Source organism: Terrapene carolina, unplaced genomic scaffold (genome assembly GCF_002925995.2).
Source record: "Terrapene carolina triunguis isolate 2854851 unplaced genomic scaffold, T_m_triunguis-2.0 Scaffold234, whole genome shotgun sequence".
Taxonomy (NCBI): domain Eukaryota; kingdom Metazoa; phylum Chordata; order Testudines; family Emydidae; genus Terrapene; species Terrapene triunguis.
This window is the reverse complement of record NW_020664585.1, coordinates 9,126,127-9,144,177: the sequence shown is the minus strand read 5'-3', so window position 1 is coordinate 9,144,177 and position 18,051 is coordinate 9,126,127. Positions and strand designations below refer to the sequence as shown.

The 18,051-nt window shown below is 45.9% G+C and overlaps 1 protein-coding gene across 2 annotated transcripts in view; it reads left to right on the top strand.

Moving 5' to 3' along the window:
- The window catches only part of SCARB1 (scavenger receptor class B member 1), a 45,346-nt gene that overhangs the window by 5,364 nt on the left and 21,931 nt on the right, over nucleotides 1-18,051 (top strand). The window contains exons 1-2 of one of the 2 annotated variants that reach the window (XM_026656874.2): nucleotides 203-461; nucleotides 16,534-16,691. In XM_026656874.2, coding sequence (XP_026512659.1) covers nucleotides 339-461; nucleotides 16,534-16,691 — 281 coding nt within the window. In that variant the 5' untranslated portion in view covers nucleotides 203-338. Of the gene's footprint in view, nucleotides 1-202; nucleotides 462-16,533; nucleotides 16,692-18,051 lie in introns of those variants that run through there. The other variant, XM_026656875.2, reaches the window with a different exon arrangement.

Below are 18,051 nucleotides of genomic sequence, written 5' to 3'. Positions count from 1 at the left end.
TTGAAGAGAAGCTCCCCAGGATCTGGGGGCGGGAGGTTGGAAAAAAGTTCCCCAGGATCGGGGGGGGGGGAATAGAGAAGCTCCCCAGGCGCCTGATCCTCGGGGCGGGGAGGGAGGCGGGGCGCTGTAGCCGGGTCTCCCGCGGCTGGGGCGGGGGGCGGCCCTTCCCCGCCGAGCGCTGGGCAGAGCCGGCCGAGGGGGCGGTCCCGGCGCGGCCGGAGGGAATAAAATCGCGGCCGGCCGCCTGTTCCCCGCGCTGGCTGCAGCTAAGCCGCGGGCAGAGCCGGCAGCGAGGCCCGGCTGGTGGCTGCGCTGCGGGGGACGTTTCTCTGCTCGCCATGGCCGCTCCCGCGGGGCGCAGAGCCCCCCTGGCGCTGGGGCTGACCGGGCTGGTCTTCGCCCTGTGCGGCCTTGTCCTGCTCTTCGTCCTGCCCAGCATGGTCCGGGACCAGGTCATCAAGGTGAGACCCGCGCCCGGGGGGAGCAGTGGGGAGGGGGGGGTTGCATCCTGCGCTGGGCCGACCCGGGCTGGCGTCCCCTTGGCCGCCCCCCATCAAAGGCTGGGGTGGCACCAAGTGCCCAGGTTCTTCCCTAGCCCCCCGATGGCTGTATCGTGCCCCCCGATGGCTGTATCGTGCCCCCTCGCCTCCAGGTCTGCCTTGTGAGCTCTCTCGAGCTCCAGCTCCCTGCGTGCTGAGGTGCTGACCTGGCTAATGTTTCAAATCCCCCCCCACACTGAGGCTCACAGCAGTCTAGGGCTGGAAGGGACCTCCCTAGGTCACCTAGTCTGATCCCCTGGCAGGGCTAGGTCGATAATAATTTCCTTACCCAACAGAGATGTGGCCCATACAGGACAGGAAAAGTGCGCTGTAGCTGTCTGGGTATTGAAATGTGCACCTGTAGCTTGAAGTGCAGACTAGCCCCAGCTAGCCCAGGGTTGATTGACTACAACCCATCCGTCGTGTCTCGTGCAACAGGAACACGAATTCTGTTCTAATGAGTGAATTCTTCATTGATCCTGCCAGCTGCTAGCCCCCTCTAACTCCCCCTGAAATCAATAAGCAGTAAAGCTGGTCCATAGAGGATACTAAGGTAGAAATGAGTCCGTTCTAGTAAGGAGTAAACGAGATGGGGGGCAAATACTATTGACATGAAGTATTTATGTATGGTAATGTGAGGAGTTGGGCTCAGATGCACAAATGACAGACTGGGGAGGTCTGGTCAGCCACGGCTTGTTACCTGAAGCACTCCTCTTCCCCCTCATCTGGGGATGGCTGGGAAGGGGGTGGGAGGGTGGCAATAAGCAGGGCTGGGGTGTGAGGATCTTACACTTCCCACAGTGTATTTTTTTTTCTTCTCCACTCCTTGTGCAAATGGCTAAAACTTGCCCTCCTTCCCACCCAGCATTACAGGAGTGATGTCTGAATGCTGGGGCTCTCTGCTTCCATGCTTCCTCCTGACCCCCTAAAATGCATTGGTAACTATATTGAGCAATGCTAATGACCCCCAAGTCCTGGGCACTTCAGTAAACTATTGCTGTACTGAGTACCACAATGCATCATGGATTGCCCCTTATGTGTTCAGAACGCTAACAGTTACTAAAGTGAAGGATGCTGTAGAAAGCTCCGGATTAGTGCTAACACATTAGCTATCTGTGCTGTAGTATATTTTAAGGTTTCCATTCCCTTCCCAAGCAACACTAATTCTAATTGCTAAGTGACATAACGGCAGCATTTGTTAACGAAAATGAAGTATTTGGTCCATGGGCTAGGTAGCAATAGAAGACCAGAAGGGTTAGCACAAAAGGAATATAAGTAGACCTCACAAACCTGAACCAATTAGGGCTATGAGCAAAGCTGCTACGTTCCTTTTCCCTGAAATTTCGTGCTATTGCCGCTACTGGTGTTGGCAACAGTGATCAGGGTGTCAGGTTCATGAGAAATGTTGGCATTTCAAAATATGGTTCAGTTTTGAACTACAACAAAACCAGATGTTCTGAAATGGTGTTTCCAAACGAAAAATTGCTCCACCAGACCAACCTACCACTGTGGAGTGAAGGACGTTGTTTATTGCAACAGTGACTGTCAGAAGAATCCCAGTTTCACTCCAAAGCTGCTGGGGGCTCCCAGGCCTGTGGCTTGAGGACAGCAGACAAACCATGAGTCTGCCCTGGGGCTAGAGACTCCAGAGCTTCCAGATCCCCAGGCCAGTTGTTTCATCTGACTCGCTCTCCTGCCAATACTTTACCTATGTTCTGCTAGCTCTAACTGGTGGCTGCTGGAATCTTCCCCCTGTGCTGTGTAGACCCTTTTTAAGCAGGGAAAGACGATGTTGTGATTTAAAAAAACACCTTGTGCCTGCTTTACTCTAGTGCTACCACTGATGAAGCTGCAATGGTTCAAACTTGCCTAGTATAGATAAGGTCATAGAATCGTAGGACTGGAAGGGACCTCGAAGTCTTCTAGTCCAGTCCACTCAAGGCAGAACTAAAGCAGGACTGAATATTATCTAGAGCATCCCTGACAGGTGTTTGTCTAACCTGCTCTTAAAAACCTTCAATGACGGAGATTTCACAACCTCCCTAGGCAATTTATTTCTGTGTTTAGCTACCCTGACAGTTAAGAAGTTTTTCCTAATGTCCAACTTAAACAGCTCTCACTGCCGTTTAAACTCATTGCTTCTTGTCCTATCCTCAGAGGTTAACGAGAACAACTGTTCTCCCTCTTCCTTGTAATAACCTTTTATGTACTAGAAATCTGTTCTGTCCCTTCTTAGTCTGGGATCCTTCAGAGACGAAAGATGCTATATAAAAGTAAGTGGTATGCTGCCATTGAGAATAGATCACTGGAGGGTGACTTTTTTCCTAACAAAGCAGTGTGATTTTAAGTTTCTTCTCAACTTTGCATTAGGTTTTTTAAATTTCATTTTGACATGGGAACATGTCCTCCTGACTGCATAGGACTTGTTTAAACTTGTGATGTTAACTAATATAATATTGGCATCTTTTAGCAGGTTTTGCCCTCAGTGTCAAGTAACTAACATCCTGGGTGACTCGTAATAATTCTTGTGGTGAAACATTATTGATTACATTCATCTGGATAGTCAGAGCTGCTCACTTGAGACATAGGCCCTATATTGCTAAGAGCTAAAGGAGATTTTCTTTAGCTCAAGTGATAGGAGGCCTGTCCTCTTGGAGCAGGAGGATCTGAGATCTGTTGCTGTCAGTTCCAGTGGTGTCCATGGCATGTGGCTTTGTGATAGGCATAAAGCTGTAAGTGGCCATAGATTGTTCCAGTATTTAGAGTCCTCAGGAAGCTGTTCAAGCTAGAGACTTACACTAGTGTCATAAAACAAATATTTGTTACACTCTAGCACCTTTTAGCCTGGGATTTCAGAGGAGCCAAGGAGTTGGGCACCCAAATCCCCTTTAAAGTCAATAGAATATGGCTGCCGGGATCCCTTAGTCTCCCTTAAAATCCCAGCCTTAGGACATGCTATACTTCGGGGCACTTTTATTCCTGTAAAATGGTGACAAGTCACTTTCTTTAGGTTTGGCCGCATCAAACCTCGAGGTGCAGTTCAGCATTCAGGCCATATGTGTTTGGAGTAGGTGCTTGTCTGGCCCTCACAGGCCTTGAATATAAGTACCTAGATAGCAGGCTTCTGGTTACAGTATCTGTGTAATGTGGTGCTGTCCTTACGGGGTGTTTGGCGAAAAATTTGAAGTCTCATCCTGGGCTTTCCCCTACTAGGCTCCCAGGTCCTGGGCGACTGCTCTCAATAGTAGGAAGTGCTCAGCCTTGGAAAGCTGCTTGTTGAACTTCCTGAACTGGCAATGGTAGAGTCCACTTCTTAGGCAGTGGTGGCTGCTGCTTGCTTCTGAGGTCAAAGATCGTCTTAACAGCATATTCAGTGCATTGCCTAGGGTGCCAGTGCAGTTAATAGGCTTGTTATGTAGCCGGTCAAAGATTATAATACCAGGTGCCTGGCAGCAAGAGGTTCTCTTCTGTTAAATGGGATACCTGAACACGTGATATTGACTCGAGAATCAAGAGTATCTAAGGTCCAGGGAAGAGATAGTGAGATGAACTGGCTGACGCTTCAAGATGTGTGGCAAGGATAGCAAGAAATGGGATACTGAGGAGACCTTCCCCCCTCCCCCCCTTCCTCAGCCTCTTACTAGCATGATCTAATTTTAATCTTATTTCTCCTTCCTCTTATCCTATTTGCAAAATTTATACTTCTGTAACTGATGTGAGGTTCATCAGGATTACACAGTAATGGATGCAAAATATGCAAGTCTTAATCTTTTTAAAATGTTTTTAGACCAGCAGTCAATAACTAGGGCTACTGATTAACTGCTTCCAGGTAGCTTAGCCTCTTACCGGCATGAGTGAACATTAGTTTAAATAGATCAATTATACTTGCCCCTATATGTCTTTTTTTTTTTTTTTTTTTTTTTTACTGTGGAAGTGTTCTACATTGACTAAAAACATGGAGCACCAGCAGGGTTGTAGTGGGGTGACCGGGGGGATTGGGACAGTCATGAGTGCCAGTTGTCTCAGACTTGCTGCATGACCTTAGTGATTTACTTTGTACGAAATGTCAGCCTCCCAGAGATCCAGCCTTCCTTCCTTCATTATATTCCAAAGCTGTGTTGGATGCTCTTCGGCCATGTTGGCAGGATGGACTAAGACACCCCAGCGCTTCCAGCTGTCAGACTCTGATGCATGAAGGGATGTGCGCCCTGACCCCATCAGGTGTTGCCTGCTGGGTTGCCCCAAAGATTTTCCAGATCTGGGAACGTTTTTGTGTGATGCCATCAACTAGTTATTCTGTCTCAATGGTCCTCCACACACCATGCATGTTTGACTTGTTGTCCATCTGTAAATACTTGCTTAGCTCACAGGGGGGTTAAGAGGCTTGATCTAGTGAATGTTGGTGATACAAATACTTGATATGGTGATACTTTCATCCAGTGATTCTAGTATAAGCTGGGTAGAGCCTATGCAGAGAGCACCGATATAACATAGCTGTCATAACCATTGTAAAGGAGTGGCTTGGGGGTCAAATAACCACCTATATATTAATGAGAGAAATGTTAATTCTTAGCAGATATTTTAATTTAGGGGCTGGTTCCTGATTAACCCCTAATTTCCACAATATCAGTCCTACTACACCTCTACCTCGCTATAACACTGTCCTCAGGGGCCAAAAAATCTTACTGCGTTATAGGTGAAACCGCGTTATATCGAACTTGGTTTGATCTGCCGGAGTGCACAGCCCGGCCCCCCGGAGCACTGCTTTACCGCGTCCTATCCGAATTCGTGTAATATTGGGCCGCGTTATATCGGGGTAGAGGTGTACTTCACTCTGCTACTCTGATTACAAGTATCTACATGACTGCAGGTCCCTCCCTGGACTTGAATTAAACACTGGCTTACTTAGCAAGCTTGTACTGCTTCTGCAGGCAGTGTTGCTGGACAACTGTCTAATGAACAAATGTCCTGCAGCAAAACTGTTAACCAGAATGTGTTTTCTGGGCTACAGCTGTCAGGCTTTATAGGCTTTTGAGGTCACTGCTAGTGATAGATTTCTACCAGCTACTCACCCCGTCCTAACTGTAGCAGTGAGTCTGAGATGCTACTGGTACAACTTCTTACAAAATATTTCTGTTGCAAGTGGAGGTAAAAGCAGTAAAATGTTCTAAAGCAGTAGTTCTCAACCAGGGGTCTAGAGCCTCCTAGGGGGCCTCGAGCAGGTTTTGGGGGGCCTCCAAGGGGGGCCAGCATTAGACTTGCTGGGGCCCAGGGCAGAAAGCTGAAGTCCCACTGCATGGGGCTGAAGCCCAGGGTCCTGAGCCCCACCACCCAGGGTTGAAGCTGAAGCCTGAGCAATGTAGCTTCATGGGGAGGCCCCCTGTGACAGGCAATTGCCCTGCTTGCTACCTCCTAATGCCGCCCTGGCTTTTATATGCAGAAAGCCAGTTATTGCGGCACAGGTTGGCCGTGGAGTTTTTATGTTTGGGGGGGGGGGGGGGGGAATGGCGCGGAAGGGAAAAGGGTTGGGCCCCCCTGCTCTAAATGCTTTTTTGGGGGGGGGGGGCTGTTCATGCTGGCTAAGGAAGCTTCATGAAGGCTGACAGCCTAGCTTCCCGTTGCAATAGGAAATGTCAGGTCATATGGCACTGTGCTCCTGACTGTAGCAGTCAGCGTTTACCACAAAAGGTTCAGTAGCTGCCAGCTGAAAATGCTGCTTCTCCTCCGAAATAATGCGCTGGAACTAGAGAGATGTGCAGCTGAGCAGAGGCTGAATGTCAAAGGACAGCTTCATATAACCGGCACTAACCGTTTCCAGTGAGTGAATCACGGCCCCTTTCGGATGACTCTGAGGGGGGCTGAGGAGTTATTTATTTGTGCATCTCCTAGCTTTTAATTGCTTGAGTAAAGCCCATTACAACGGCTTTCTTTGATTGCATCAATCCCTTCACTCCCAGGAGACCAGCTGATCTCAGTATGTCCAAGATCTGGGGTGGGAGGGGCTGCTAGCTCTCTGCCCTTGCTCCTACTTCTTCAGCACCCAACAAATAATAATGCCCACATCTGTCATTGGTGGTGGTTTTAACATGAAACTGATGATTGCATGGGAATAGTGGAGTATCTTGTAGGGTCACATCTAGGTGGGCGTGGAGGGTGGGACGTGTTAATCAAACCCTCAGTTTGAAGTGTGCAGTGCATGTGTCTTCCTCCCAGGAAGGCCAAAGGCAAGCAACAAGGTCTGTGGCTTAGAAGGAAATGGAACTTTGCTGCTTTTGGGTGGGTGATGGTGGTAAGCACTTAACCTCTGCTCAGGGAATCTGTGGAGTGGGAGGGGAAGCGTGTGGGTGCATATAAAGGAATATGCTGAGTTCAGCAGGGTTGCAGCAGAACTGCCAGACTCTGCTTGTGGCCTATTGATGACCCTTTCTTTCCAACAGGATTTAAATCTTCACTTATTCTAGCTCTGTTGCTTCAAGAAAACCTGTGCAGTATTGTCTTCTGAGCTTGTGGTTTTTGTGAGAAATTGTGCCCCCTCCCAATCACGTTGTGTATACTCTTCTAGCTTGCGTTCCTGTATTCCTCTGCAAACCATGCCTATATGAACTGCTTCAAGCCCCACCTACAGCATGGAACACAGCAGCCATGACTGCATGGGAGGAACAGGAAGGACATTTACTACAGATCCTTGGTAGTTAAGTAGCAGGCTTCCATCTAATGGATCTGAACTAACCATATCCCTTTCCACAGGTTTTATGGAGACTAGAAAGCTGTTCATGATGATCCTGCCAGGGGCTGAATTAATCTCGTCCCTGTAGGGAGACTTCTCTAGATCTCCAGTCTAGCAGTGTTAGAGTAAATGGTCTGTCAGACGTTAGTTTTAGGGGAAGACTTTCAAAGATATAAATGGCTGTTAGACCCCAACTGCCACTTGCATCTTTGTAAATTCTCTTCCCGCCCCCCCCCAAAACTCTGATTCCGGGATTTGTAACGCCAGGTTAAAAATGGTCTTGAGCAATTCTAGCACGTGCTGCAGACCTTGGGGGGGGGGAGGGGGGAGGGAGGGGGTTCAAAGGAAGAGCAGGGAATGCTAAGATGTTAAGTAGCTCCCTTGTGTCCAAATAGTCTAATACACACTTAACAGGACTTGTACTATTAAAAGCTCCTCCATTATGATCAGTGAACTGAAACTACTTACAAGCAGTTGCTTGCCGGTGACTTACCAAACAGAACTCCCCCAGTCTGTGCCTGCGGTTGGTTGATGCTGTCTCCTAGTCCAGAGACCCTGGTGGTGATGTCGTCAGATGATGCTGTGCTCTGATTAGAGCAGGCTGAAGGCTGCTTCAGATGAGCTGGTCTCCTCCAGCATTGGATTGTGTCTGCAAATATGTCCAGTGTCTCCTGGAGGGTTGAGTGAAAGGAATCTCATTTGTAGGTGAGGGGTGTCCTTAGCCATATCTGAAAGAAGGCTAAAGATAGGTAAAATCTCAGCTTGATTTGCCCATCCCTAGCATTTATAGTCATCTGATCTAGATGTAGCAGAGCAGTCTTTCTAGCCAATCACTGCTTAATTCAAGGTCTACTGGAGAGAAGAAGGCTATCTTCTAGCAGAATGTTAACTGTACCGGTGAAAACATAACTTTCTTATTTAGGTTCATGGAGTCTCTTTTGCCTGAAGACTTCTGGGCTCTAGACATTTAAAATAGTTTTTGACCCAGTCACCCCAGAATGCTACCGAATTGAGTCGCATTATGTTTCAGTGAAGTTGCATGGTGGTAACTGAAAGCAGATTTGGCTGTGTGAGCTAGGCTTGGCAAATGGGTCACTTGACTGCTCAAATAATAGAGGCAAGGTGGGTGAGGTCCTATCTTTTATTGGTCCAACTTCTGTTGATGGGAGACTATTTTTAAGCTACACAGATGTGAAGAAGAGCTCTGGGTAGCTCAAAAATTCTCACCAATGGAAGTTGGTGCAATAAAAGATATGACCTCACCCACCTCGTCCCTGTAATATCCTGGGACTGACACACCTACAACGACACATCATATAGCATGGTCAAATGATGTCAGTTGATCACTGTTAAATATTGTCAAATATTCTGGCAAGAAGGCCTTGATGTAGGCAGACACCTAAATATTTGATTGCATCGTGATATCCTGTAAGGCTGGTTAAATGTCACTTTACTACCTGTTATGCCATCTGGTGGATGTGGGGCAGGGGGAGGGGAAGAGAGACAAAATAATTGACTATAAAGCCTCTTGATTGGCTGGAATCTTCTACACTATCTTTCTTTGTACAGCAGGCCATAAACCTATGTGGTGGCTTACAAAGCACATTCAACAAGTTAAGACAGTCCCTGCCCTGAAGTGTTTATAGTCTAAACTGACTAGACAAACCTATAGAAACTAACCAGGAGGGACTTCATTTCATTGTCTAACATTTTTCTGAGCTAAAATAACTCAGTTAAATCTGGGTTTTTGCTAATTAGACATAAATATCTATCTAAGGCTAAGCCAGTTGGAGACCATCAAGTCATACTTTTTTTTTTTTTTTTTTTTTTTTGTTTTTTTGTTACTGTTCTAGTAAATTAGTGCTTTAAAATATTTGACCAATAGTTGACCAATTATTTTTGGACCAGTCAAGTGTCCCAACTCTATGGTAAATGAATCTGAGCTTTTGATCGATATGATTAATGCCTTATTGCAGTAGTGGAATCTGTCTCTGGCTAGCTCCCCAGGAAGTTCTGAAAATGCCATGTGTCTTCATAAGAAGCATTAAAATGGATTAAAAGCTGACAGTTCAATTAATGCTGTGTAGCTAATGACCTTCTACTGTTCCTTCCCTTCTGCAATGGGGGCATGCAGGCCAAGGGGTCTGGCACATGTGCAGTTATCTGCAGCCATGCAGATACCCTGGAGTAGTTTGCAGCAAGGATGATTGCTAGAGTCCTGACTCTTCAGTGTGTGAAACAATCAGAGCTCCAGTAGAGCAATTCAAAGATCCTGACACTTACTTGAATAAGGCATTAAGCATAACCTAAATTCTCCCTTCTGTTATGTCCATGCAACCCCACTGGCTCAAATTTCAGATGTGGCACAAACTATTTCCAAAGTGAGGAAAGGCACTATGGCAATCAAAGGTAGTTAGGCTCCTAAATTTCAAGAGCCTAAATACTTTGGAGGGTCTGGGCTTAAGTGTGTCTACAGTTAAAAATCCTAGCTTTCACAATGTAACAGAGAATCAATAAAATCCACCCCCTCTCCTCCATGATCCGTCTGGTAGCTGGAAGTCAAATGGAACTCCTGGTGTAAGGAGGGATGTGGAGAAGAGAGATCAGAGCACTAGGTTGGGAAGAGTCAGATTCACACTTCGGTTTGCTTGCTGCACTTGATTTCACACTGCCAAGGCCTGATGCAGGATCAATTACTCCACTGGCCCATTTTGCTAGCAAGGCAGAGCTGTAATTTGGGTGGCATACTGCAGAAATTCAGCAGACCGAGTGCTGCAGCAATAGAGAACATTGACAGACCGTATGCTCTTGTTTTATAGCACTTGCCTTCTGGCAGTAGAGTGAGTAAATAACTTGTGTAAGGTGTGGGAAAGAGTGGGAGAACCTTGACTGTCTCGGTGACTTGAATCACTGCCTTGGGGTGGTAGGAGAACCAGTCACATGTCCTGGAAGACAGGTGAGCATCTGCTTAGCATTTAAATCCCACTATTCCTAAGTAGAGTGGGGAAAATAGACCAGCATGATTATCTTGCTTGGAAATATGGATGTCTGCCTGGCTATGGTCCTAGATAGCCACAAATAATTCAGGAAGACTTCTAGGTGCTTGTTAGCTATTTTTGTAGTAGCTCTAAATCCTCAGCAAAAATTAACACCTCCCCCTGCAAAGGACATCATGCCACCAGATGAGTCATGTGGCCCAACATCTACAATGTCATATGATACTAGGTTTCACCATTAAGCATGAAAAAGCAGTAGCACAAAGTGGAAGGTCATCCTATTTTCTGGTATTCATGTGCTTCATGAATCTTCTTTAATCCTCAAATGATATAACTGTTGAACTAAGCAAGACCATGCTCAGGGTTTTTAGGTAGAAAGGCATTTGTTTTGGTTCATAAATCCAATCTTTGCGCTCACATCACATGAAGAGCCACTTAATCCAAAGTAAAACAAATCTTGGTGTGTGCTCAGTAAAACTGCTGCTGTAAGAATCACTGGGTAGTGGTGGTTCTTTTATTTTCTCCTTTCCTATCCTCTGCTGCATTCTTGCAGTGACCCTAAGAATCGTTCCGCATCTCCAACCCTTCCAGTGAATGGGCATCTCTGCTTCCATCCTTCTGGCTGAGGACTGTACAGGGATAACTTTTAAAACTGTTCTTTAATGGGCTGGTAGAGCACCACATTCTTATTTCACTCCCTTCCCCAGGGATGAGCTTGCTGGCTCCCTAGCACTGGCTTGCTGCAAATGCAACAAATACAAATAGAACTTGCACTAGATTAAGGGTCTATTGGCTATGGTGCAGGTTGTGTTTGGGAGATGCTCTAGCTGGAAGAATCCACTTAAATACTTCCCTGCTCACCTAAGTTCATTTAAACTAATTTCTTCAGTACTGGACACATGCAGTCTGTCAGCCAGAGTTTTGCAGACCACTTACTGAAAGATGGTTGGCCTTGCTTATTCCAGCACTCATGTTTTGTCACTAGTTTACTAGTCTCTCTTGTACCATCTTTATCACAGTCTCAAGGGTTCTGGCAAAGCTTAACCCCAGTGTTAATGACTCATTAGCAGAAACACTTTGCAATATCAGCTAAAAGTTTTCTCATGCCTCTGAGCTTTAATGCTGTCTCAACTATGGCATACGTTCATGAGGTCTAAAATCTCTTGTAACTGCCGTGGTCCAAAATGTCTCACACTTAATCTCAAATATTTTATCTGTTGCATAAGATATTTGAAAGCTTGTCTTAATTTGAGGGGAAGTCTAACTTGGAGTAAGGCTAGTCCATATGACAACATTGTAAGTCCTATTAAATTGCTGTTGTACAAGCAGAACTGCATGAAAGGAAGCTGTGGATCTGGGAGGCTTAAACTGGTAGTTACAAAACAAGCTTTGAGCATTGTTTGTGAATAGCGCATACCAGTTTGGGACGACAAATGAGATTTGCTGTTCATGGTCAGGCCTTGGGTCACTTAATCTAGTAGCCAGTATCCGAGGATCCATAATACACCTAATCAGTGGCAGACAGTGTACACATTGCAGGGGCAATTCATTGCGAAAGGTCTCAAGGCCTACCTGACTCAGTGGCTCTATTTTGCTAAAAATCTGGTATGTGAATGGTTCACGCAGTGCTCACTGCTGGCTTTAATACCAGATGATTTTGCTGTACACACACAACAGTAGATTCTAGTATTTTTATAGAATGCCAGGTTAATGCAAACTACAACCTTTCTGCTGTATCTGCCAATTAACCTCAAGCTGCCTTTTGCAGCTCCACAGGGAACTGAGAGCTGGGGACTCCTGCCACCTAATAACTGCTCTGTCACTTCTGGCCTTCAAGTCACTTGACTCTGGCATCCCTGTAGGTAAAATCAGATATCTACTTACTGCCTCTGGGGTGTCGTAAGTCTCTGAAGCATTAAGTGCTATGTATTGTATACAGGTGGGATAAGGACAGGGGGATCAAGGGAGGCAGAAGAGGAGAATACAAGCATGTGAGGAGAGTGGACAACGGAATAGGGGATGAATAAGATTCCAGGAATGAAGAGAGGAGATGTTGCTCTTCAGAGACTGAAAAGTATTGGCTATAAAAGCATGGGATAGCAGCCCTATAAATGGAAGACAAGGCAGGAATAAAGTGATAAGGGGTGTAGTGGGGGGTAAACAAGAGAGGATTCACTCGAGTGAATACTTTCTGCTCACCATTTCCTACTAGATGTCCGATCTCTCCAAGCTCAGTGACAAGGATAGGGTGGCTGTCCCTAGCACTTGCCTTAATATTGCAGGTGACTCTGGATTCTATAGTGAAGGGACTGGAAGAATCTGAATAATGCCATTTGTCAAATGTGCACAGCCTTCCATTGGCTGGGGACCTGGTGGAGGGCATATCCCTGTTGATCTGAAGGAAGAACCTTCCGAACAGCTGTGCTTTGCTTCTGTGCCCCTTCAGATGGTGGTCCAAAGACCTCCTCTGTCCCACCCCCTATAAAATGAGCCCACTGAGTTAGCATGAGCCTTCCCAAGATGCTGTGGCCAGCCCAGTGCCTGATGGGGACCACAGTGAATGGGCATTGGTGGGGCAAAAGTGGGGTACCTTTAAAGCTGTTCACATATTGACTGCAAAATGCTGCTGGTGTTCTTAAATGACTCTGCTGCAGATAATCAGAGCATCTTAAGTCCGGTTTAGTAATGGACATCATGTAAAATTATCAATGGGATGCAGAGTTCTGAGCCTTTCATGTGGCTTTCCTTTTTCAAGACCAGACTAGTCATGGAACAAAACTGCACAAAGCAGGATAGATGCTGAAATTCCTTAACTGATTATTAACAACTTTAATCTGGTTCCATAAGTGTCTTGAGTTACTTAATCATTTGAATGGAATTTAAACCCATTTACAAAGGAAGGAAACAAATAGAATATCAGGGTTGGAAGGGACCTCAGGAGGTCATCTAGTCCAACCCCCTGCTCAAAGCAGGACCAATCCCCAGACAGATTTTTGCCCCAGATCCCAAAATGCCCCCCCCCCCCCAAGGATTGGGCTCACAATGCTGGGTTTAGCAGGCCAATACTCAAACCACTGAGCTATCCCTCCCCCCTGTGAAACTAACCATTGAACATGCACCAAATCAAATATCAAAAGTGATACTCTTAACATAAATCCAACTTTACTTGTTGAAAGGCTGCTTGTTGATCCTGATCTCCCCATAAGATGGGGTTCATTTTAACTGACCCAGCAGAGCAAAATTCCATCCCCAATCCCACTTCAGTTTGAGCATTGTGTGCCTGGGGCTTGTAAAATCTCTGGGGCAAGGACTTTATCTTCATATGTATTTTAATACATAGATGCTGGCCTACAGCAAATCTCTCCAGACAATTTGCCTGTCTCAGGACTATTGAGAGTTAAGGCTTTGTAAAATCTCTCATTAAAAGCCCTGGAAATGCTTCTTATAACACCAAAATCTGGTCTCTGTAATACAGCAGAGGCATATTCAGCTGAGCCATCTTTCCTTTGTCCCCCTCTCTATGATCCTTTCTTCATTTGATGCATGCTTCTAAAGAAACACCAGACCTTGAACATTCTTGTTGGAGTCCACCTGGTAACTAGACATATATCATGTCACCTTGGATGGTAGGTTGGGACATGGGTTACAGTCAGAGGAAGCAAGGCTCTGTGTAATCTGGATCTGGTGGAAGTACTTCTCAAATTAGAATAGCTAAAATCTTGTTGCTTTCTGCAGCACTCCTGCTGTCTGAGCCATGTTACTTAATAGACCCTCCTCCTCTTCCTTATTTTGAAGGAAGTTTTTGCTTGTCTGAGGACAAACAAGTGGAGTTGTGTAGCTTATGCAGTATCCTTTCTCTTCCTCCCTTATGCCTGACTGAATAGTGTCTTAACTCTCCGCTGGAGGGGAAACACCAAAGCTGATGATCTTGTGCCAAATAGGACTTGACACTTTTCAAACAGAGGAAACCACAAGCCATGTCCTTTCAATATCAGTTGAGTCCCTGACAGTCAATAACTTAACAAGCTGTAAGGTTCCCTCTGCCCCCCTTAGTAGAGAATGCAGTGCCCTTTCCCAGATATACCTGTGACATGCTTTACCTTGGGAGCATCCTGTAACCCCCATATTCCTAATTTTTTAATATAATTGTGATCTTGCATATAAAGCATGCCTTGTAAGGTATCTGGGGAAAGGTTATGACCTGCTGAAAGTCACTTCTCTATCCACATATGTATATCATTAATGCATATGAAGTTATGAGAATTGTTTGGTTGTCACTAAAACATGCTGCAAGTTGGGGAATCAGCCAGATATTAGCTCCCCAGAGATAACAGCAAGGAAAGTAACCAACACCCAGGCAGGGTTTCAAACAACCCATCAACCATTGTCCATCAAGGGAGCTACAATTCAGTGACTCCCTGCATGAGGCCACACTAGGGGATTGCTCAACCTTGCCTGGAGACTCAGCAATGCCCAGACATGCCTGAACTTGTTTTCCAAGCACATGGACTGAGGGTATAAAACAGAGTGGACACATACTAGGCCCTTCTCCTGCCCCCACCGACACTGCAAGCAACCAAGACACTGAGAAGAAGACTGAAGACCCCAGCAGAGGAGATTGGCCCAAGTTTAAGGAACAAGCCTGTATATTAAGGATTGCAATATCCAGCGGGGTGAGGAAAAACTGCTTCGTCTAGTTGCTGCCCAGTCTAATGGGGTTGAGAGTTTAGACTGCATGGTTGTTTTATTTCTTTTGGTAACTAACTCTGACTTTTTTTGCCTATCACTTAAAATCTAACTCTTGTGGTCAATACACTTGGTTTTACTGTTCGTCTTTACCAGTAAGTTTGTATGAAGTGTGGGCAAATCTGCTCAGGGCTGGTGTATGTCCACTTTCCATTCTTGAAGTGGTGAACCAATTAATAAATCTGCACTGCCCATCTTGAGCAGTGCAAGACTGTATATTCCTGAGGTACAGTGCTGGGAGGATGTGGCTCTGGTGCCTTTCTCTGTATGATTCATGAGTGGCTCTGGGAGCATTCATGCAATCTAGCCAGGTGTGGGGCTCCACATGCTTTTGTGCTGAGTGATCACCTGGAGGGGCTTGCTGCTGGTCACTAGCAAGGCATTGTGAAAGACAGCTCAGGCTGGAGAGAGTTAAGGAGGCACAGCAGTCTTGCATCCCTGAGGGGGATCCCATTAGCAGCGAAGTTGTCTCGATCCATGCAGGTAGGGTTCCTTGGGAGTCAGTGGGCCTCATGTAGATCAGCCTGCATGAACAAGGGCTTTATTATCTCCTTCCTCCAAACCCAGATTGCTCTTGCCAGTGCTGCTGACATGTGTACCTCCTACCATGGCTTGTTATAGCTTGAATACAATTAAAGGGAAGCATGTTGTAGCCGCTCAAATTACTGCCTTAAATAAAGCAGTTTATGGCAAAACAGTCTCCTGCACTATTCGCACCACCTGTGCTCCTGTCCTGGCCATTCCCTCTGTTTACTTCCACCGCTCTCCATGTATGCTTTAGTTCATGCTGTCTCGCCTTCCCCTATGTCTGGAACAGCCCTATGTGCAAAGGTTTCCCAGAGCTCACCTATCCCACGCACTCATCTGTGTTTATTCATCCATGGTGCCGTTAGACTGTAAGCACTTCAGGGCAGAGCGCCTGGTGTGAAGAAAATTAGTCTGAACATGATTCTACCCTCCAGTGCTGGCTTGTTCAAAGACAGTGTAAGCATTTAGTGTGGTGTGAACACTGAGTGTGAGTTAGCATGCTCATATTAAAGTGACTCGAGAAGCCAGCTCCATAGATCAAAGCTCCGTATATCAAGAGCCCACATGTGCGTGCATGTGTTGAAGGTGGTTGTACAGGGATGACTAATTTAAATCCAAAACAAGGACCACAAAGCGGAGCAGCCCCAGTCCCCTAGAAGGCCAGGCTGTCTGCATCTTCTTAACCTGCTCTATTTGATCAAGTTGTACTTGTTAATCTAGGCTAGTTTTCCCTAATTCAATGAAAGGCCGATCCCCCACGGTCACAAGGGGCTTTAACTGTGCAAAAAAAAAAAGTTTGGCATATGAAGACCCTCTTCCAGCTTAGCTCTTAGTATGACCAATGTAAGGATAGCTTGTCTGTTTTCTGTCTTGTACACTTTAAAAGCTGCTTCATAATGAGCACATTGCATCAATGACAGTAAAATGGCTGTCTTCTGTGAGAGGCAATAATACAGGTGTGATAAAGCCTAGCCCAAATGTCTGCTTTCTCTTCCAGAACGTGAGGATCGATCCCAATAGCATCGCCTTCGGTATGTGGAAAGACGTTCCTGTTCCTTTTTACCTGTCAGCCTACTTCTTTGAGGTGCTGAATCCAAAAGAGATTCGTCTGGGAGCCAAGCCAGTGGTGAATCAGCGTGGGCCTTATGTTTACAGGTCTAGTATTGCTATTGGCATAATCACCTGCATGCATGCTGAGCAGAAATGAAGCGTTCACTGTTACTCTTATTCCTGGAGTTCTGCTCTAGCTTGGTGAAGGTTTACGTGGGGCTGAGTGATGCAGATCCAGGGGGAGGAATAGCTGAAATCCATGCTAGGGCTTCTGTCTCGTACATCACTGAACCCAGACAAGGCGAGACTGGAAACAGTTTGTTTTAAGTCTTCATTTAATCCTCCAGCTCATGGCTATGTTAATTAAAACAGAGCTAGCTAAGATCAAGGTTGTGAGCAGGGCTGAGCAAACAAGGGAGCAGCTAGGAGGCACAGGAGAAAAATGCATCGTAAAAACTTAGGCTGAAAGCACTACTTTTGTTTTTTTAAACTCCAGCCAAATTGAGGTGCGCTTCTTCCACCCACCCACACACTTAACAAGCCTGACTTTTTCCAGACGTACCAGGCTCCTACCTTCTGAAATCTGGCCCTTTTAAAGGGAGCAGAAGTGTTGAGGAGTACATCCAAAAACCAATAACTCGTTGAAAATCTTGGCTTTGGTGCATTTGGAGGGGGAGGCATTAGACCAGATGGCCTCTCATTTGGTAACAGCAATCTTATCAGACATCCCTGGCACAAACTCATACCCAAAGTCAATTCAGTAGACCAAGAAAGCTTGTGTGGGAAGATTAGCTCTTTAATCCCAAAGCGTTTTTTGGTTGGGTAGGATTTGGGAGCCTGATTGTATAGACACATTGGAGTTGCCATCAGAACTGGCAAGTCAGCACTCTGCTAAAACCATGTTGACCGCCTGTAGGTTGAGATACCTTAACATGCTTTCAGTTTTGAATGGGTTTATTATGAGTCTACAAACTGAATGAATAAAGGCAAAGCTGCTTAATATAAATGTCTGTTTTCCAGCTGATTAGGATTACTTAAAGCAAATCAAGACTCTTGTCCTTTCTCTGCTGTAATTATTGGGCCTCCAGTCTTACCTGGTCCATACAATAAAAGGCTTTCTGTTGGGCTGCCACTGATTCAAAGCTGCATAATTAGCTAGTTCTCCAGAATCCCACAACGTGCCCACTTTGCATTACAAACTAAAAACTCCCAGCCCAGTGGAGCAGGTCTGTTGTACTATACTTGCCACATGAATCTTGAATTGAATCCCTGATCTTTACTTAAATCCACATGGGAATTCTGCCAGTTGGATGTGCTAGATGTTGTGCTGGTATCTGCCTTGGGGAGGGGAAGATAAATTCTTACCATGTGGCCTCACTTTTGTTGGGCTCCCCAGTGAGTAGGGTCATGCATTCCTGCCCCTTGTTAATAGCACTGATTTGCTGAATTTGTGCGAGCCAGTAGC